The sequence below is a fragment of the Balaenoptera acutorostrata genome, chromosome 1 (genome assembly GCF_949987535.1).
Source record: "Balaenoptera acutorostrata chromosome 1, mBalAcu1.1, whole genome shotgun sequence".
NCBI classification, from domain to species: domain Eukaryota; kingdom Metazoa; phylum Chordata; class Mammalia; order Artiodactyla; family Balaenopteridae; genus Balaenoptera; species Balaenoptera acutorostrata.
Window position 1 is genome coordinate 110111130 of NC_080064.1, and position 21490 is coordinate 110132619.

General features: G+C 48.0%; 4 protein-coding genes across 5 annotated transcripts; 2 read left to right on the forward strand and 2 right to left on the reverse strand.

Annotated features, from left to right (window-relative positions):
* The first annotated feature begins 3393 nt into the window (after positions 1-3393).
* On the forward strand, positions 3394-6148 carry TNFAIP8L2 (TNF alpha induced protein 8 like 2). Of its 2 annotated transcripts, XM_057545834.1 has the most exons (3): positions 3394-3462; positions 5118-5317; positions 5787-6148. In XM_057545834.1, the coding sequence occupies exons 2-3, from the start codon at positions 5123-5125 to the stop codon at positions 6066-6068; spliced, it is 477 nt and encodes a 158-aa protein (XP_057401817.1). In that variant the 5' UTR covers positions 3394-3462; positions 5118-5122; the 3' UTR covers positions 6069-6148. The 2 variants fall into 2 exon arrangements, with proteins under 2 accessions (XP_057401817.1, XP_007178090.1); XM_007178028.2 differs by having other exon boundaries at positions 5118-5875.
* Positions 6149-6192: 44 nt separating this feature from the next.
* LYSMD1 (LysM domain containing 1) lies at positions 6193-13485 on the reverse strand. Its single transcript, XM_007178026.3, has 3 exons — positions 12598-13485; positions 7832-8190; positions 6193-7424 (listed from the first exon to the last, which is right to left on the reverse strand). The coding sequence occupies exons 1-3, from the start codon at positions 12775-12777 to the stop codon at positions 7286-7288; spliced, it is 678 nt and encodes a 225-aa protein (XP_007178088.1). The 5' UTR covers positions 12778-13485; the 3' UTR covers positions 6193-7285.
* Positions 13486-13571: 86 nt separating this feature from the next.
* SCNM1 (sodium channel modifier 1) lies at positions 13572-16041 on the forward strand. The gene is made up of 7 exons (XM_057545818.1): positions 13572-13727; positions 13973-14043; positions 14617-14705; positions 14806-14903; positions 15023-15111; positions 15543-15737; positions 15886-16041. The coding sequence occupies exons 1-7, from the start codon at positions 13677-13679 to the stop codon at positions 15983-15985; spliced, it is 693 nt and encodes a 230-aa protein (XP_057401801.1). The 5' UTR covers positions 13572-13676; the 3' UTR covers positions 15986-16041.
* A 525-nt stretch (positions 16042-16566) lies between these two features.
* On the reverse strand, positions 16567-21180 carry TMOD4 (tropomodulin 4). The gene is made up of 10 exons (XM_007178032.2): positions 21075-21180; positions 19910-20074; positions 19546-19702; positions 19116-19232; positions 18539-18628; positions 18226-18356; positions 18023-18130; positions 17485-17628; positions 17081-17225; positions 16567-16674 (listed from the first exon to the last, which is right to left on the reverse strand). The coding sequence occupies exons 2-10, from the start codon at positions 20030-20032 to the stop codon at positions 16652-16654; spliced, it is 1038 nt and encodes a 345-aa protein (XP_007178094.2). The 5' UTR covers positions 20033-20074; positions 21075-21180; the 3' UTR covers positions 16567-16651.
* Positions 21181-21490: the final 310 nt, after the last annotated feature.

Here is a 21490-nt window from a genome sequence, read left to right on the forward strand (position 1 = left end):
GGAATAGAATGCTGCCACAGTCATTATAAGGTTGAAGTTATTACCTCCTAACCTTGTGAGGTAGTTGTCAGAAAAAGCATAGGCTTGGAAATCACACAAGTCCTCAGTCTGCCATTTATTAGCTCTCTAATTTGGGAACAGGTTATCTAACCTCTTTAAGCCTCAGTCTTTTTCATCAGCGAAAAGGAGATAGTGACATTTAGTTCATAAAGGTATCAGAGGATGAAGTGAGAGATTTATATAACATCTAGCAGAGTGCACCCAACAAATGCCAGCTCCAGTTCTTTCCTCTCGCTTCCCTCCCCTGAACTCGCAGTCCATTCTTCTCCATCTGCCCCCACACCTTGCTCCATAAACATTACCTCTCCTTTGCATTTTCTAAGCCTCCCTTTCCACTGGCTCCTTCCTTTCAGCCTACAAATGTCCTCGAACTCCAAACTAAAAATAGTCCCTCTGTCAATCCAGTTCCCCATCCCCTTAAGCTACATTTCCATTTCTCTTCATCCCTTTACCACCATACTCCTTAAAGGAGTTGTTAACATTTCCTAATCCAAGTTGTATCAAGGACCCTCAGCTCTGGAACCTGGGCTGAGAGAGGTGGGAATAAGAAAGGAGCCAAGACCCAATCACTGTCTCCAAGGAGGAGAACCAATGGTTTTGGAGTCACTGGTATGCTGACTGCCTCCACTTCTGAACTTCAATCTTTACTCTTCAACTTTTCACAACCGGACACTGTTCCAATTCTTCCCTTTCTGTTAGAACTTCTTATAAAACCACCAGCTCTCAAGGTCTCTCACTGGTTCTCATACTGTGCTTAAGCAAGCTATACCAGTGATCACTTCCTTTTAAGCATGCCCTTTCCTCAGCTAAAATTTCGCTGAAGCCTCTAACCTAGTCCCACTGGGCTAATGATTTCACTCCCCCAATCAAAAACCTTTAATGTCTCCCTACTGTCTACAGCAAAAGTCTGAAGTGTTGAGCAACTCCCTTAAAGGCTTTCATGATCTGGTCTTTTTCCTTCTTCACTTCTCTTTCAAACAACCTATGCTCCAGTCATACAGAATAAATCACCGCTTCCTGAACATGCCCTGTATTATCTTTGTTTGCTCTATGGCTTATGCTTATCTCCATTATCTGGGAAGCAGAAGCATTTCTTCCACACTCTGCCTAGTAAGTAGTTAAATCCATCCTTCTAAGTCCACCTCTTCAGCCCTCCTATCAGAAATAATCTAAATTTCTCTTTACTCTCATAATTCCTTAAACTTCTGTTACAGCTAATGACATCATTTGACTTGTATTACAGTTATGTGTGATTACATTTATCTCCCTGACCAGGCTGGGAGATAAATGTAAGCACATTTCTTTTTTTTTTTTTTTTGGCCGTGTGGGCATGTGGGGTCTTAGCTAGCGAGGCATGTGAGATCTTAGTTCCCTGACCAGAACTGAACCTGCACCCTCTGCGTTGGAAGCACGGGGTCTTTTTTTTTGGAAGCGCGGAGTCTTAACCACTGGACTGCCAGGGAAGTCCCCGTAAGATTCTTTGTAAAAAAAACAAACAAACTTCTTTTTACACATTTATTTATTTTTGGCTGCATTGGGTCTTCATTGCCGCACATGGGCTTTCTCTAGTTGCGGGGAGCCAGGGCTACTGTTCATTGCGGTGGCTTCTCTTGTTGCCGAGCATGGGCTCTAGGCGCTCGGGCTTCAGTAGCTGTGGAACGCGGGCTCAGTAGTTGTGGCTCGTGGGCTTAGTTGCTCCGCGACATGTGGGATCTTCCTGGACCAGGGCTCAAACCCATGTTCCCTGCATTGGCAGGTGGATTCTTAACCACTGCGCCACCAGGGAAGTCCCTTACCTTCATTCTTTTTTTTTTTTTTTTTAACATCTTTATTGGAGTATAATTGCTTTACAATGGTGTGTTAGTTTCTGCTTTATAACAAAGTGAATCAGCTATACATATACATATATTCCCATATCTCCTCCCTCTTGCATCTCCCTCCCACCCTCCCTATCCCATCCCTCTAGGTGGTCACAAAGCACTGAGCTAATCTCCCTGTGCTATGCGCTGCTTCCCACTAGCTATCTATTTTACATTTGGTAGTGTATATATGTCCATGCCACTCTCTCACTTTGTCCCAGCTTCCCCTTCCCCCTCCCCGTGTCCTCAAGTCCATTCTCTAGTAGGTCTGTGTCTTTATTCCTGTCCTGCCCCTAGGTTCTTCATGACCATTTTTTTCTTTTTTTTTTTTTTTTTGATTCCATATATATGTGTTAGCATAAGGTATTTTTCTCTTTCTGACTTACTTCACTCTGTATGACAGACTCTAGGTCCATCCACCTCACTACAAATAACTCCATTTTGTTTCTTTTTATGGCTGAGTAATATTCCATTGTATATATGTGCCACATCTTCTTTATCCATTCATCTGTCGATGGACATTTAGGTAGATTCCATGTCCTGGCTATTGTAAATAGAGCTGCAATGAACATTGTGGTAGATGACTCTTTTTGAATTATGGTTTTCTCTGGGTATATGCCCAGTAGTGGGATTGCTGGGTCGTATGGTAGTTCTATTTTTAGTTTTTTAAGGAACCTCCATACTGTTCTCCATAGTGGCTGTATCAATTTACATTCCCACCAACAGTGCAAGAGGGTTCCCTTTTCTCCACACCCTCCCCAGCATTTATTGTTTGTAGATTTTTTGAGGATGGCCATTCTGACTGGGGTGAGATTAGTATATATGCTGCAGAAGCGAGCACTACCTTCATTCTTATAACCTGTTAGCAGCTATAAAGCACAGTGAGAGCGCTGCCTCTAGTGGTTCAATGATGTGCTGACACCTGCTGGTCATATCTAGTTCGGCAGCCCTGATCCCAGCACCTTCGTCTCTCTTAAGTATTAAGGGTGGGGACCCCCTTACCCAGCCAGACACTGAAAGCGTAAGCTCGTGGTAATGTCGCCCCACAGCACCACCCATCCCTGGAGACTCCAGGGACACACTCCGACCTCCTGATCTCTAACTTGCTTCTGGTGTCTCCAGTCTAAGTTCAGTTCAATCTTCAGAACTTTCCCCACGGACCCCCCACCCCAGCAATCTGTACTTAACATTTTCCCCCATTACCACAGACATATAAGGAGAACAAGATCTCAAGGAACTGGGCAGCAAGGATAGAAAGAGGCAGACAACTTGAGAGCAGGAGATGTACAATTCCTCTTCCTCACCTCAAAGAATCAAGACTATTTCCTACAGAGTGCTATTCCTTTTGACCTTTTATTTCTAGGAGGCTGTCGGGGTCATAGACCTTCTTGGTGACAGTGTGATGAACGGGAGGTTGAGCACAGAGTAGGTAGGCGGGGCTTGGGGGTGGGGCCAGGCCAAAGGGCCTCTCACTTAGGAGCTTCTCCATTCTGTCAGCTCTCCCGGAACATCCAAGGCAAGACTGGCACCCAGGGCGCAGCAGGTGAGGGACCGGGCAATGACAGAAGGGTAGGCTTTAGGGGTGATGGTGGCAGAAGAGTCCTAGCTCTGTCAGCCTGAGCTTTCCGTATCGTGAGACTCTCATTTGATAGAATTCTTGAGCCCCCAGTGGGGAGGTCCAGCTCAGTTCTTCCTGGGTCCAGGCAGCCTCAGAAAGACATGGTTTGGTTTGGGTGGGGGCAGGGCTGAGGGACGGCGGTGGATAAGGGTATGTGACAGACCACTGAGAGATGCAAGGAGATCTTAGGAGACATGGAGGTAGACGTAAGGGCCAGCAGGAGAGCATGGCCAGAGGACCACAGGGCAGGACTCAGACAAGAGAAAACAGGAGACTGAAACACGGAGAGGGGGAGAGGACAGTGGACAAAACGTGAGATGGTAACGGGGGCAGTGGAGAGCTGGGTAGCAGGAAGGCCAAGGAGGAAGGAAGGCTCACATGGAGCAATCTCCTCTTCCGGATGTAGAGCGTGGTCCAGAAAGCCCCAGGCAAAGCCGGGAGCAGAGCAAGGTTCCAGATTCCCACTGGACCAATTCAGCTGGGGGAGAAGCACCCCTCCTCCCAGGTACCCACCTCCCCTGCTTCTTCAGACTCCTATTTTGTTTGGGGGAGAGGGCCAGGCTGCTCCTCACTGCGGTCAGGGCCACATCCTGCAGAGCAGGGGAGGGGGAAGTAAGAAGCAAAACAAGCAGAACCACCACGGGCGAAGACCATGGGGAGAGCGCCCTGGATACTTGCAGCTGATGTGCCACCAGGAGGTCCCCAGCACAGTCCCAGCGGAGGACCTGAGACCGCTAGGACTGTCCTGAGGTGCTTGTTTCTCACGATTCCTCAGTGTGCTTCAACCTCATTGAGAGCATTCCAAGGGAGGGAGGCGTCTCTGGATTATGTGGTTCAAAGCCCGCTTTTATCATTTGCTAGTGACTTTAGCCAAGTTGCTTAATTTTTCTTAGTTTCATTTTTCTCGTTGCAATTTGGGGATACCTACCTTACAAAGGGCTGGGAAGACTGAGATAAAGCACTTGGCACATAGTAGGTTCTCAATAAATGTTCATTATTATTTTTATCAGGACTCCCAGGACCCCTATATTTCTCACATCTTTAAAGGCAGTACAGCACACTAGCTGACATGGGCTTTTGGAGTCAGAAAAACAGTTGTGTTTGACCTTGGGTAAATTATTTAACGTAAGCCTCAGTTTGCTCAGCTGTAAAACAAGGATAGTAATACCTACACCTCACAGATGTACGGTACCCAGTCAGTGTCCAAAAATGGCAGCTGTGAGAACTATCTGCCAGGTAAGCTTTATCTTCTCCACTGTAGTAGCAACAGCCTACTTCCCCTAAGGTCTTAACTTGTGGTGCGCTAGCATCCGGTGTGCCTTCATTCCTCTAGCCAAAGCTATTACTGCTCCTCTGGTTTTAGAGATCATGATTTCCTACAGTACAAAAGGAGAAAAAAATGGGAACAAAGCACAGAGGACTGAGGGGGCCCAGGGGGAGAAAGATGACAAACAAAGATGAAGATGAGATAGAAACCAAAGAGACAGAAAGGGGAAAAGCCATTTCTCTCTAAGGAAGCCTGTGGCCTTTCTTCTAGTGACTATGACCACATACCCCCCCCCCATCTAACCCTTCCCTAGGAATCATGGAGTCCTTCAGTTCAAAGAGTCTGGCGCTGCAAGCAGAGAAGAAGCTACTGAGTAAGATGGCAGGTCGGTCTGTGGCTCATCTCTTCATCGATGAGACGAGCAGCGAGGTGCTAGATGAGCTCTACCGTGTGTCCAAAGAATACACACACAGCAGGCCCCAGGCCCAGCGGGTTATCAAGGACCTGATCAAGGTGGCTGTCAAGGTGGCCGTGCTGCACCGTAGTGGCTGCTTCAGCCCCAGCGAGCTGGCCTTGGCTACCCGCTTTCGCCAGAAGCTGCGGCAGGGCGCCATGACCGCGCTCAGCTTCGGCGAGGTGGACTTCACCTTTGAGGCTGCTGTGCTGGCCGGCCTGCTGCGCGAGTGCCGGGATATGCTGCTGGAGCTGGTGGAGCACCACCTCACACCCAAGTCACATGGCCGCATCCGCCACGTGTTCGATCACTTCTCTGACCCAGGCCTGCTCACGGCCCTCTACGGGCCTGACTACACTCAGCACCTTGGCAAGATCTGTGATGGGCTCAGGAAGCTGCTGGATGAGGGGAAGCTCTGAGAGCCCTGACCCCAGCATGTTCCTTCTTGGCAAAATGGCTGACTGAGAAAACAACAGATAATGGGCTTTCTAACCCTGCTCATCTGCACTAATGCTTTTCAACCCTCAGGTTTCAGTCTTTCCCAAGAGTGCCTGTGACTCTGAGACCACCCCACCCCCAACTGCTGGTGGAGAAGAAGCAATGCTGAGGGTTGAGGCCTCTCTCCTACTCCAGCCCCAAGACAGGAAACAAAGCTGCCTGAAAAAGATGAAGCGAAACTTGGATCTCTATTTTCCCCACAAGGGACCTTTCAAACAGGGAAGCCCCCTCCCCTCAGAACCAGGGGAAGAGGGCATAGCCCATCTAACTCCTCTGGGGACACTAAGGACAGGGGGCGCAGGGAGCCTTTAGAGACATCCTAGACCTTCAGCTCTACGCAGAGTCTGGACAGATACCAGAGACTCTGCTCCAGAGGGCAGGAAGAAGGGGCTAGGGCAGGGGAGAGTCTCACAGAGGAAATAAAACTACTAAAACATGCACAGGGCTCAATGTTTAATCTCTCCAGCTTCTTGTATCTCATGATCATCACAGAGGAAAGAGGTATATAAACACCACTCATCTCACCTCTCACCATTTCCATGCAGGAGACTGAGGCATATTTCCAGCATCACCGGGGTTCCCTTGCCTACTTCTTCTGTTTAAGAAACTCAAAAAAAACTGTACCGCAGATCAGTGCTACAAATTGCAAATAAATATGCATTGAGGAGCAAGACATAGATCAGTAGGCTCTGGTCGGGAAAGGACATAAGAAAAAGACTTCCACAACTGTCCTCCTCTTCAAACTCCACAGCAATTCTTCTTCCATCCCTTAGCCTCACACAGGCTGAACAGAGGAGCAGATTAGAAGGGTGAACTGGTGGCATGGAGAGTTCAGGACCCTACATCACTGTTTTTTCCTCAGAGCAAGAGTTGTGAAAAAGTTATAGTGACCTGGTTAGTCAAGACTGAGCCCAAATTCTTTCATTCGAGATTGGGGGCGAGGCACAGTCTGCCGTTCCCTGCAGCGGGGCTAGATCACTGATTGCCCGTTCTCAGTAACATGGTTGGCTACGAAGGTGGGGAAGGTGGGCCAGAAGTCACTGGCTCACTTACTGTTCCTGGGTTCCCCTCATCCCAGGGCTATAGAAATCCCATTTTTCAGCTAATAGTGGGAAAGAATAAGATATAGCAAATAAATAATATTTCAGTATAGCACCAAATAAATTAGGTAACATAGTTGGAGATGGGGAGGAAGTTCGGGGCTGTGAGAGTCCTTGCCTCCCTGCTCTAAGGCCAAGGAATGGTGAAAGGGATGGGAAAGGCAGCAGGGATGTTAAAAGAGCCTTTTGAATCTAAAGGACAACTCTAGATTCAGCCCCAGAACTGAGAAGGGGTCTATTTCCCATCCCTTATCCTTGCCAATAGAACTGTTCCAGACCAAGGAACTCTTGACAGACAAGAAGGCTCGGAAGATGGCAGGAGTAAGGGAGGTGGGCTGGGAGGCCATGTTCCTGAGCCTCACCTCAGGCTCCTCTCTCCCTCAAGTTGCTCCTTCAACATCTGGCTTCTCTCAATCAGTTGTGGAGACATCAGAGTTTGAAGATTTCATCCTCCTGGTCCCGAAGTGTCCGGGTCCGAGAGGTCCGGGTCAGCGGCACGGGACCTAGGACTGCTCGTTGCTGCATCCGAGGAGAGCTCAGGTGAAGACCTGAATCCTCCCCAGGTATCCTGCAGGTGAGGAAAGGGGGAAAGAGCAACAGATCAAGGGAAGAGGCTGAGACTAGGCTGAGTGAAGAAGTACGTGGGAAGCTGTCCTCTAATATACATGAGCTGGTTGCCTTAAGATGGGGTCTAAGTACCTTCTGGATAAATCCTAATCCTAATGCTCCTTCATGGAACATCAGAGCAGTAACAACAGTCAACTATTTCACTCCACTGAGAACACAGAACCATTACCCAGTGCCTCTACCCATTCCAGCAGCCACAGGCTCTGCTCATTGTCTTGTGGCCACCTGAGGGAAAGGTTTCACCTTGCTTCTGCTGACACTGGAATTACTTACTTTGTGTCTGGTCAGGTACGGTTGGGGGAACAGAGAGTCTATGGAGGGACTTAAAAGGACTCATTCAAGACTCACCCACTTTCCCCCTTTTTCAGCTTCTGGGCAGCAGCCTTCTTTGACAAGCTGATCTGTGAATCAAGCTTCTTAAGGAAATCAGAGGCAGAGAGGTCATGAATGGGGGGCTCCTGGCCAGGTGTGGGAAGGACTTCACCATTGGCACGTCCCGAACCTGTCTCTTGTTTCTTCCTCTCAGCTGAATGTGGCCCAACTTCATCCTTACTTGGCTGTACCTCTTCCTCTCCATCCTTCTCTTCCTCAGAATCCAAACCATTGAACAGGTCTCTGGGCTCTGTCAGGATGGGGATGTAGAGGGTTTTCTTCAGGAAGATCGAGTCATTAGTATAAAGGCGGTTTGCACGCTTAATCTGTTCCATCTTTAAAAAAAAGTCACCACAGTTAATGACAGTAATACAATCCATCTTATATTTGTATAGCACCTCATGCTTTTTAAAGTGATTGTACAAAGTCTTATCTGACCCTATAACAACCAAAACTACAGTGGGCTGATATTATCCCTATTTTATTAATCAGTAGCTTTCATACTTTTTGGTCTTAGGGCCCTTTTACATTTTAAAAAATTATTGAGGAAAAAAGCTTTTACTTATGTTGATCACATCTATCAATATTTAAGGTATTATAAAATTAAAACTGAAAAAATTTAAAAACACTTCCATGACATATTAACATAAATATTTTGATGAAAAATAACTATATTTTCCAAAACAAAAACAACAAACACGTAGCAAGAACAGAGGCACTGTTTTACATTTTTGTAAATCACTTTAATGTCCGACTTAATGGAAGACAACAGGATTTTCATATCTACCTCTACGTGCATCTGCTGCAATATCACATGTCACGTAGCCTCTGGAAAACACAGTACACCCATGAGAATAAAAAAGACAAATAAAGTCTTGTTATTATTACCATGAAAATTGTTTTGACCTTGTGGATCCCTACAGAGTCTTAGGGACCCCCTTAGGGGTCCCTGGACCTCAATTTAACTACTGTTAAAGATGAAGGAACTGAGGTTCAGAAAGGTTAAGTTACTTGCCTAGCAAGTTATTGACAGAGCTAGAACTAGAATTCTGGGCCTTTTTACTCCTTCCAGGAATGCTTTTCTTATTATGTTAATAATTTCACTGATCAAATATTTATTTAGTACCTATTGATTCATCACTGAACATAGTGACTGACATCACCATCTATATCTACCTGCCTCCCAAGGTAGAAATATCAATGTCATCCTTAACTCATACTTTTCTTTCATGATCCATACCTAACAGGTCAACAAAAATGCTGCAAAAATCTCTCACATCTGGTCTCATCTTCACATTCACTGCCATTGACTTAGAACAGACTCTTAATATTTCTCATCTGGGTATTGTAACAGTTTTTTGTTTTGTTTTTTATAAATTTATTTATTTATTTTTGGCTGTGTTCAGTCTTCGTTGCTGTCCGCAGGCTTTCTCTAGTTGTGGTGAGCGGGGGCTACTCTTCACTGCAGTGCGTGAACTCTTCTCACTGCGGTGGTTTCTCTTGTTGTGGAGCATGGGCTCTAGGCGCGCGGGCTTCAGTAGTTGCGGTACGCAGGCTCAGTAGTTGTAACTCGTGGGCTCTAGAGCAGCGCAGGCTCAGTAGTTGTGGCGCACGGGCTTAGTTGCTCCACGGCACGTGGGATCTTCCTGGACCAGGGCTCGAACCTGTGTCCCCTGCATTGGCAGGCGGATTCTTAACCACTGTGCCACCAGTAAAGCCCCAACCCACTACCTTGCTTATAAACCTTCTATGGCTCCTCATTGGCTCAGAGATAAAATCCAAATTAGCAGGACTTCTCTGGCAGTCCAGTGGTTAGGACTCAGCACTTTCACTCACAGGGCCCGGGTTCGATCCCTGGTCGGGGAACTAAGATCTCACAAGCCACGTGGTGTGGCCAAAAAAAAAATTCCAAATTAGCATTCGAGGGCATTCTCAATCTAGCTCTCATAGGAAGTCCACCCACACCTCCCTTCTTCTGCCACTTATACATTTTGCCATCCTGAACTTTTTTTCTTCCAACATTTCATGATCTTTCACCCTTTTGTGTCTTTATCTGCCTGGAATGTTTCTCCACTACTCCCTTCTCTACCTGGAAAACTTCTCATCAACTCTCATTCCCTTTGTGTTATCTTCTTCAGGGCTCCCAATGCATACTGTAAATATTGCTGTAATAGTACCTACCCTATTATATTGTTATTCATCTCTTTGCATATTTGTCTTGCCCAAACTGTGAGTCCTTTAAGGGCAGGGTTGGTGACTTGCTGTCTCTGTATGCCTAACGCACCCCTCAGCATCGCACAAACTTGGCACACAGCAGAGGCTCATTAATGCTTTATGAGTAAATGAACTAGATAATAAGATATAGGAACCACAGACACAGTATGTCAGTATTTTATTATCCGAGGCCAGGCAGCCAGTTTTACTAAAAACGCATCCCATAATGGCACCAGTTTGGGAAATCATGATTCTTACATCTGTCAAATATCAAAGCTGTTTCCACTCCAGGGCAAGACTACTATAATAAAGTTGACTTATAAAGTCTTATGCTATAATGAGTTTAAAAATAAAATTGGATTGATCTGAACAATAAAAAAAAGTTAAAAATGGCTTGCAGTTTTGTACTTTTTCTTCGCCAAGTGCTTTGATGCTATTCATTTTATTTTGCCTAGATAATATCCTAGGTCTCTTTTGTCTTGATAATATCCTAGGTCCTTTTCTGTTGCTTTTATCATTTCCTAGAAGTACCATATAAGGGGACGTTGTTCCACTTCCATCGAGCCAAGAGCTAGAAAGGTCATTAGAATCTAGTTAGTTTAATAGAGCAATTCAAAGTGAGGATTTTAGAATGAGACAACCTGGTCTGAATCCTAGCTCTACTAATTAGACTAGTTGTATATAGTCTATGGCAAATTATCTCTCTAAGCTTCAGTCTCCTTATCTTTAAAATTTTATTTTTATTGAAGTATAATTGACTTACAATATTTTATTAGTTTCAGATGTACAACACAGTGATATTCCTTACCTTTAAATGGAAATAGTTACATCTACCTCATAAAGATTTACAGAGAAATATGAGATAATATATAGGGCTTGGCGCATACTAAGTGTTCCTTAAATGACAGGTAGGTAATAACTTAGGTAATTGATTTATCTAAGTTTTTAATTTAATACGTCTTCCTCATTTTACAAATGATAAGAAACTGAGGCCCCAAACAGGGGAAGTGATTGACTATTCAGTCACTCAGCTAGTAAGCAGCAGAATGAGGCCAGAACCTAAAACTCTTCTTCACTAGATTACAGAGGTTTTCTGTACTCAGAAAGGTACAGGGCTGTAAGAATAAGAAAACCTCCAAAAAAATTGTTGATTCACTAGCAGCACAGTTTCCTTCATTGCATGGCCTCTGAGCCTCTGCTGGGATGAAAGCATTGCTCAGTACTTTCACATCTACTTCCTTTGTTTAGGCCATCCCTCTACTTGAAATGTTCACTTTACTATACTCCCAAATCTCCATGTGTGGAAATATTAGCCATAATTTCATTCATTCAAAAAACATCTATTAAGCTTTTATGTGCTGGGGACTATGCCAGGCTCTAGAGATATAAAATTGAAAGGAAATAGTTCTGTCCCTTAAAGAGAGTACAGGCTACTGGAAAGACAAAGATGTAAAAGGTGTAAACCACTGGATTACATAGGTTTATAGAGAGAAGCATAGAGGAAAGAATGTCCAAGTCTTTCAAGGCCCATTGCGATGGCTCCCTTAAAATCTGCACTGATGTCCCCTTCCAAATAAAAATCAGTCTTCTTTCCTGACTTCCCCCTCTTTGTTAACACCTCTACGAACTCACCACATTCTGTCACCTACAATCATTATTTGTGTCCCTGTCCATATCTCACTAGACTGTAAATTACATGAGGGCAGCAACTATACACTTTATTTATGTTTCTGTCTCCCAAGGTGGTTACCATAGTGCTTTAAACATACCAAGCATTAAAATGTTGGCTAAATTCAACAGGATATGGAAAAAAAAAACAACCTTTATCAACTTTAAAACAATGTATTTTTACACCTACCAGATACACCCTATGCAGGAGCTGAAATGCTTGGCATAGAGAGTACCTGTTTTGTACCAAGGAGGCCACCTTCCAGAAAAGAAGAGGGCAGAGCATTGAGGAAAACAGAACAAGAAGAGACAGGCACGTAGGGAACTTAGGACTAAAAATTAGCTCTCCATTGTTTGCTGTAAATGTTTAATCACTCTCAATGAATGTTTCTATGTGGTTAACAGTACAAGCTTTGGAGTCAGACAGACCTGTTTGAATTTTCACTTCAACACTTTAGTTATTTGACCTTGGTCAAACTGGTTAACCAATCTAAGTCTCGGTTTCTTCATCTGTAAAAAGGGGACAATAATTGTGTGCTTGATAGCGATATGAGGATCAAATGGGCTAATAGATGTAAAGTCTTTAGTATAGTGACTGGCGTAAGAAATAGGAGTTGCGCCCCTCCACTGGGATTAGTGGGACAGGATTTGTCCCAACCAGACAGTGTAACACTGAGATGGGAACACAAACCAAAAGACAAAGGTGAACCAGACTTACATCACAATTAATTTATCACAATTAGTTAATTTAAACACAATTAAGAAAATTTCAGGGGAAGTTGCCTAGAGGGCCACTACCTTCTCATGAGGAGGAAGTCTCTTCTAAGTGGGTGTCTGCGTCCCAATCCTGTTAGACTCACCGTCACCCCGTATTTGAGCGCTAGTCCAGCCAGGGTGTCTCCGGGCGCCAACTGATGCTCCAGGCGTCTTTCCCTCACCGGGGAGCAGGCAGACTGCACCAGGCTTCCATAAGAACGAGCCCGGCTCCCTTGAAGCAGTCCTGACCCACCAAGGGGGGCCTGTCTAGAGGGAGAAGCCATCTCCTCACCCTGCGGACAACTGGGGTTGCAACTGCGGGAGGCCCGTCTAAGTGACCAATAGTGACGGGCCCGGGGTCTCTAAGACTTAGAAGATTCCTTTCCCCTTCAGTCTTCTGTCCTAAGTCTCCCCGCCTCCCCAGGCACTACGCGACCTCTCAGCCCTCGCCTCTCCTCCCTCCAAGCCCCTTTCCCACCAATCTGTACTCCGACTATTCAGTCCCTACCTGAGTCTCTCCTTAGCACCCCTCCGACTTTCGATTCCCCACAACAACTCGCGACATTGAACTCTGACCTTTGAATTCTAGACAGCCTCCTCAACACTCAGCTCAGTTTGCCCCTAGGTCCGACAGCCCGACCTCCCGGTCCCACAACACCCCGTCTCCGCCCCGTCCCGGGGTGGGCTTGCTAGGGTCAGGAACAAATCAGGCCCACCCCAGGTGGGCTGTGGCCGCAGGAGAAGCGCGTGATGAAAGCGAGAGTCTACAGCACACTTTCCCCTCAGCGATCCTCAAAGGTACCCTCCGCATCAAATTAGTTACACCCTCAAATTCGGGCTCCACATCCAGGTTCTTGTCCCTCCAAACCCTCGAATCTGTCAAGATGCAGGGGCCTGTATCCAGCCCGGCGGCAAGTTCTTTGAAAAAAAAGACTTCATTTCCCTAAAGGCTCCGCGCCGGCGGGGTCGCAGGGCACCATAGGAAATGCAGTCCCCATCCGCAGGCAAGGGGCGGGCTTCCGGGATCGCGCAGTGCATGCATGGAAGAGCGTCCCCGGAAGTAAGGGGGCCAACCGGAAAGAGACAGGAAGGAAGGAAGCAGTCCCACTCTCGCTACGGTGGCCTGAAAGGAGTGGCGAAGGCGGAGCCGTAGAATTGAACATTTCTGGGGCTCACAGTCGTGATGTCTTTCAAGAGGGAAGGGGATGATTGGAGTCAACTCTATGTGCTCAAAGTAAGCGCGAGAGAAGAGCGTCTGGAGCAGCTTCACCTGCCCCCTGAAGGCTGTGAAGGAGTTGTTTTGTTGCTGTGACAACAACTGGTGGGGGGTGGTGCGGAGGGAGCCAGACGACTAGAGCTGCTGTTGACCCCTTCTTCGCCCCAGATCTCTGCTCTCCCCATGGTCTTTATTCCCTTTGAGTCCTCGTCCCTATCGTTTCACTTTTATCCCGTCCGGATTTCTTCCCCTATCTCCTGCAGAAACGAAGAGTTGGGGATCTGCTGGCCAGTTATATCCCAGAGGATGAGGCGCTGATGCTACGGGATGGACGGTGAGGGCGAGGAGTGGATCAAGCCTAAGGGTTCTGCGGTTAGAGGCTCAATAAACTTTTTTTTTTTTTTTTTTTTTGGCTGCGTTGGGTCTTTGTTGCTGCCCACGGGCTTTCTCTAGTTGCGGCGAGTGGGGGCTACTCTTTGTTGTGGTGCGCGGGCTTCTCACTGTGGTGGCTTCTCTTGTTGCGGAGCACAGGCTCTAAGTGCGCGGGCTTCAGTAGTTGTGGCTCGCGGGCTCTAGAGCGCAGGCTCAGTAGTTGTGGCGCACAGGCTTAGTTGCTCTGTGGCATGTGGGATCTTCCTGGACCAGGGCTTGAACCCGTGTCCCCTGCATTGGCAGGTGGACTCTCAACCACTGTGCCACCAGGGATGCCCAACAAACTTTTGTTATTAAGGAGGAGAGTGGGAGTATCTAGGATTCTTTAGCTAGGAGTGAGTGACAGGGATGTGGTTGGTGGACATTGGGAGACTTGGGAGTTGGGCTTTGGAAAGGAGTGCTAGGACGGGGTGTGACCTATGGCCAAGACTCCACTACTCTGGGGCCAGTTATCTTCTTCTTTCCTTCTCCCCAGCTTTGCTTGTGCCATATGTCCCCATCGACCTGTACTGGACACTCTGGCCATGCTGACTGCCCACCGTGCAGGCAAGAAACATCTGTCCAGTAAGTTTGGGAGAAGACAGAGAATGGAGAATGAACCCTTAAAATCTCTTCAGACCACCCTTGGTGCTCTGCTTTTAATTCTCTTCCCCTTTCTCCTCAGGCCTGCAGCTTTTCTATGGCAAGAAGCAGCCGGGAAAGGGCATGGAGCAGAATCCAAGAGAGCAGAATGAACTGAGGAGGGAAGAGACCAAAGCGGAGGTAATCAGAGTGGGGAGGTTGTGTTCCAGGCAGGTCTGTGCTGCACACCTTAGGCATGAAGGGCTTTGGCTTCTTTCTAGCTCTGAAGGCTCTGACTCTGTCTCCCATCTCCATGCCAGGCTCCTCTGTTAACCCAGACTCGACTTATCACCCAGAGTGCTCTGCACAGAGCTCCTCACTATAACAGTTGCTGCCGCCGGAAGTACAGGTCTGTGGGGTGGGAAAGCCAGAGATAGGGAGGGACAGGAAATAGATGGCTCTAAGTGATCGTTTTCCTAATTGTAATCTGAGGAATACTAGTGTTCTGGAGGTGTTAACTTGTATTTCAGGCAGGAAAAAGAATCTTGTAATTAAAAAAAAAGTTTGGGAAGTGGTGCTTTGTAATCCTATTTGAAGAATAGTAATATTAGTGTATTTTAAGGGCTCTACAAAGTCTTAAGATTAAAAAAAAAAAAACCTTAAAAAAGTTAACTTAGCCTTTCCTAAATTCACTGGATCCCAAAATCCTTCTTATGCAGAACGCTTATTAATATTTTGAGGAACACAGTTTAGGAAGCACTGCTTTAAGGGGTTGGGAGTCACAGGAGATTTGGCCCTTTCCTTTACTGCTTTTACAGACTTTGATTCTTCTCTACCCAGACCAGAAGCCCTTCGTTCCTCTGTCTCTCGTTCCCCTTTGCCACCCCCAGAGGTTGAACCCCAAAGTGGGAAGATCAGTAGAGAACCTGAGTCTGAGGCTGGCTCACAGACCAAGGAATCAGCAACTGTCTCATCCCCTGCACCTATGAGCCCCACAAGAAGACGGGCCCTGGATCATTACCTCACCCTTCGAAGGTGAATATGCAGAATCACTTTCCTCAGATTTCCCCTTTTCTCTCTGACCCTCCTTTTTTCAAAGCTTCTCAAGTGTTTTTACTTATCCCCACTAATTTCTTAATAAACTTCCTTTCCTGACCAATTCTATTTTTTCTGATGTTTCCAGCTCGGGATGGATCCCAGATGGACGAGGTCGATGGGTAAAAGATGAAAATGTTGAGTTTGACTCTGATGAAGAGGAACCCCCTGATTTCCCATTGGACTGACACCCTCTTTCCCCGTTCAGTTCACAAATAAACTACAGCGGGTGCTGGGAGCCTAACTTTCCTTGAGTCTGGCTCCTTGTTTCAGGATTTCAGATCTGTACCTTCTCAGCCCAGCCAGTTCTTCTCTGCAATGTACACAGCTCCCCATACTTCTAACCCCTCCCCCACCTTCTACCAAAGTCATGCCAAGCGTCAGCTGCATGCAGCCCGGTGCCCTATTAATAAGTCTGTCAGAAGGAGGTTTTTGCCCTTCATGTTTTCTGCCTTCTTCTCCACCTCCACGCAAAGTCCTTTCCTCCTTCAAATAACATGGGGGTTGTGGGTAGGCGTTCGGGGGGAGGGGCCGGACATGTCAAGAAACAGGGCCAGGGCTGGCCACCCTGTGAAAGTAGAAGAGGCTAAAGGCATTGGCAGGGTTATGGGGAACACCAAGGGAGGGAGCTCCCCCACCTCCTGCTGGTAACCTGAACCTCCCTGCCTGCTGATGCCCAGAGTATAAATAATCCCCTGATGAACTGGCAGTAACCCTTGGGGGTTAGCGCCAAGATTTCCACCCCAAAGCCCAAGGAAGGAGGCAGGCAGAGTGGACAGAAGGACCTTTATTTACAAGATGAGGATTTAAGCTTTCAGGGCTCCGAGCTCTAGTTGGTAAAGGGAAGGGTAGTGTTATCTCTTCTTTTGCTGGCGACCTGTAAAGGAAGAAGAGTAAACACAAGTCATTATCCCATCTCTTGCTTCCTGCAAAGGTGCTCTTCTTCTTTCTAGTTCCTTGGCCAGACTCACAAAGAGGTAATGTCTTAGGCCACCAAACATGCCTTTCCCCCCTCACATTAACAAAATAAGAAACAACGCAGCAAATAAAAATATCATTCCCCCAAACAGGTATGTGTAGCTTCCCTCCGCCTCTCTCCTGGTATATTTGGGCAGAGGAGCTTTTCTGTCTACTTTTGGATCACCTACGGGGTTTGAGCTGCTCATGTGAGTCACTTTGGCAGCACCCCAGGCTGTTAGTCACTAAGTCAGCTTTCAGGAGCATCCACCAGCTTCTGCAGCTACGTGCCCTCTCCCCCACACACCACGTCTGCAGCTACTCACGCAGTTCATTGTTCCGGGTCATGGCCTGGGCTGCCCGAGTTCGTGGCCCCTGCTGTGTAAAGTGGTAGCCAAAGCGGACAATGGAGGGGCACTGTTCAAGCACGGTGGCCATCTCCATCTCCACTGCGTCGCCAGGCCACTGGCGCTGGGGGAAGGAGAGATGGAAACTGTCACCCACCCCGTCTGGGTTGTTCACAGTCCTAGACCACCGACCCTTTGGGAGGTCAAAGAGGCTTGTTTCTCCAGAGTGGGTGATAAGAGGTGCTGCCTTGGCTCCCCTCATAGGGACAAAGAAGAGGAGAGTTCAAACAAGATCAGATGAGATCCTGCCCCAGTGGCTGCCTCAGGGAGGAGGCTCAGTGAGTGTTAGCTGACTGCAAAGACCAGGAGAAGGGAATGCTGACCTGGTTGTCTACGCGGAGCTCAGTGAGTGTGGTATTCTCCCGAACTGCCTTCAGCACAGCCATGAGCCCTGTGCTGCTAATGAAGTTGGATTCAATGTTCAGGCTCTGCAGGCTACGATTCTCACGCAACATGTCAGCCACCGCCTGGGTAGTAGGAACTTGGGTTAGCATTAGGGGACAGTTTCACAGATGACTGAGGAGAGAAAGAACAGGAGCAAGAGGGAAACAGCTCTTGGAGAAGAGTCCTTGAGCTGTGGGTGGGGCTTGAGGGAGGCAGGTGTGGGAGTAGGTAGCAAGGAAAGCAGGGAGATTAAGTGTGCAGTGCAGTTGGCATGGGTAGGAGGGTTGTGGCTCTTCAGGAAGATGAGCTGAGGATTTCAGAGCGGTGAGTCATAGGACTGAGGGTAGGAGTCTCCAGCAGGGCTCCCCTAAGAGAGCATGATGGGAATAGCACCCCCAGCACAACCCTTTATGTCAGCCCTGCCAGCGGGGCATGTCAGGGTGCAGGGAGAGGGCTAGGGATGTCAACTAGCCTTACATTGGCAACGGGGTCACCGCTCCTTGTGGCCACCAGACTGAAGCTCCGGACATGGGTATTTGTCTTCATTGCTTCACACAGCTCAGTTAGCATGGGTATCGGGATGTCCTATCAAAGGGGAATAGGGGATGGTGGGCTAGGGGACTCACACATGTCAGCAGAGTTATCCCAGTGTTATTGCTTAGGGGATGGGGGTCAGATACCTGGATATTATTGAGGTTCACCTCCTCCAGCTCCTTGTCATTGCTTCGAACACTCTTCAGTATCTCCTCGATGTTTGTGGGATTTGGGGGCTCATCTGGCACTGGCTTATACTTGTCAGGCTGCACCACACCTGGTGGGTGAGGGCAGGAAGGAAACCCCAACATGTCCCCCACAATCTCCTCCCCATTGGTTCTCATGACTTATGCATCGTGTCCTCTCCCTGATTCACCTGTTTCACCCTTTGCTACCTTTGCTCAGACTCTGGGACTGCCTGCCAAGAGCCCTGGGTGCCATGCTCCCAAACACACTCACTGCTAATGCCTTCAGTGTTGCAGATTTCTCCGCTGCAGATAGCATCATAGTATTGCTTGTTGCTCATCAGTGTGTACATGCCCAGAATGGCTGGAGAGAGTAGGCAGAGGGGAGACAGGGAATGAGAAAAATGGACTTGTTCCAGGGCCCCCACCGACCTCATTCTGAATCTGTTGCATTTTTGAAGCCTGAACTCTTCCACTCTCCCTTGGTCCTAAGGGTCCCTTCCATTAAACTGCGTAAGGCAGTGGTTTTTAAAACATTGAGACAGGGCTAAGGGAAGATCCCTAAGGAGACACTACAGGGTGAGGGAGTCTGTCAGACCCTCCTGTTTTCAGCCAGAATAGTTTTGCTTTATAATCCCTGTAAAATTGCCCTAGAGTTGTTAACTTATTAAATTTAAAGATGAGTGAATACATACATAAACAAGTAAGAAAAATTTAAAACCACTGCCTGAGGCTTTCTCAAAACGTCCACATCCTGGTTCAGGGCCTTGCCTTCCCTGCTAGCCCCATGCCATGGTTAGGAGCCCCTGCCCCAGATCTTCCCAACTCCTCAACTTCCCGCAGCTGCCCACCTGCTAGATCACACATCTCAGCATCTGTGGCATGGGCCAGTGCCTCCTCCAGCTCAGGCTCCAGAGTGATCTGCTCCTGGGCTGGAATTTCTCTCTTGGGCTGAATGTAGGGTTTCCCTGATGGGGAGATGAGGATGGTTCAGATACAGGTCATTTCTCCTAAGATCCTGGCCTCCAGATTCCTTTCCTTCTCCAGGAGGTGGAATGCTGGGTCACTAGGAGCCACTGTAAAGCCTGAGTCCTCTACAAGCTCAGGACTCCTGGGTCCCCTTGATCTCGTCTAAGAGCTGAAGAGTGCAAGCTGGCATGCAGGTGTAGGCAGCTGAGTCCCTGGGCAGCTAGGAGCTGGAAGGTGAGAGGGAAGCTGGAGGGGACATTTGAGAGACAACCATTTGGGTTCTGGGAGGCATGGATGTTAGTGTCTCCATACCCTTCTTCTCGCCTGTGTAGGGAACCAAGTCATCACGCTCTTTGACCTCTAGTGCCTGCTGTTCCAGGTACTGCAAAAGGGCCTCTCGGTCCAGCGGCCCCGTTGGGCTCTTCTTTGTCTGGTCACGTTGTCTTAGTCCAGCTGGCAGGAGCATGTTCTTAGGGATGAGTTTTGGGGAGCAAGTCAGACCTCCCCTCTGACCTGGGGCACCTCCAAGGCTCCCTAAAACATCTCCAGACACCATTCCCCTGACCCTCTTGGGACTCCAGGCCCTGTAGATAGCCCTGGTCTCAGTCACGCGGGGCCCCACACCCTTCCCAAATGCGTGGGGACTGCCCCTGGTACCCTGTGCTAGAGCCCCTACCTCGGGGTCCATCTCCTGTAGCTCGCAGTCCAGCTGCTCTAGCTCCTCGGGGCTCAAGGTCCTTAGGATCTCATCTTCATCTATGTCTCTGTATTTCTCCAGTTCCTTCTGATACGATGACATGACGGCCCCCACCCCCTCCCCACAGTGTGGCACTCACGGAGCCTGGGGTACATGGGGAAAGTGGTTGGACAATGGAAAGATGTACATGGACGCAGTAGGGACACAGAGACAGGTCAGTGGGGCAGAACAATAAACTGGTTGCCTTGGAGGACAGACCTAGTTGGGCATGGGAAGACGGGGGAAGGTTAGGTTGCTCAGCTAGGACCAGAGCCTCCTTCTGGCTCCCACAGCTTCCACCCACTCCGGATGGGGATACCACGCATCCAGGCTGAATTTGCCTTCCCCAGTGTATAAGAAATCCTGGCAGTACCTCTCCCCTATTACCTCGACTGTCCGTGCCTCTTGCCCTAGCACAGCTGCTGGGAGCCCTGCAAGCACAGCTGGCCCCAAGCCCAGCTCCTATTGAAAGGAAGGGGGGCAGGCAGAGAGCTTCAGGGAAATTCCTCCTCTCTTCCCCATAATCCAGTTTTTCCTAAACTGGTTTAAGAAAGCAAGGAGGATTGCAGGGGGGAAAAGACAGTGCTCTGACTCTACCCTCATTTCCTCTTTTATTGTGTTGGATCAAGATTTCACTGTTTGCTAAAATTCTAAATCCTAAGGCAAAGCAAGGGCTCAGAGGAGCTGGGGGACTTCCAGGTTGGGGGAAGGGTGGTACGGCCTTAGAAGCAGGTACTGAGTTCCCATAATTTGTCCCTGGCTTTGGACAGGAAGGTGACACCAGTCTTATGGGTGGGAAATGCCTTCTAAATGGGATAAAGTTTCTCTAAAAACAGTGAGAGGATTAAACTCGCATGATCTTTTACAATGTGAAAAATAAACACAAGCCACACATACACACCATGCTGAATATGAAAGATTCAGAGAATGTGTGAGATACTTACATTGACAATGTAACCTACAGTTACGGGAGAACACAAGACAGCGGCAGAAACATGCTGAGTGACAGAGGCACACACTCCATTTCATTCCCAGTAGGAGCCACCCTTCTCCTCCCATCTCCCACCAGGCTCTGACCCGTGAGGCCCCTGCCTTCCCCACCTACCAGTCCTGGTGGCCACCTCCGTTCTCACCTCCCCTTCTGTCGGTTGGTCTGTCTGTTCTACAGGAGAACTGTCCTGGCAGCAGGAGGAGCCCAGTGACGGGGGAGAGGGTGGGGGAACAGTGAGCTCAGCATTTTATTATTTTAGCTCTGGCCAGGTGGGGGTAGTGGGAGATCACATATACACAGCCCCCATACCCTGCCCAGCCCTGAGAGCCTCTAGTGGCCACTAAGAGCCATGGCACCTCATCCCCTTCATACAAGCCCGAGTCCTAGAAACTGGAGTTCTATGAGAATCACACAGTTCCTACTTATTTGGTGCCTGCTATATTCAAAGCAGTGACTATACAGAGATATAAAAGTGAGTATAAGGATTTTGTTTTGGTGTCTAATTTTAAGGTGTTTATAAACTGTTAGAG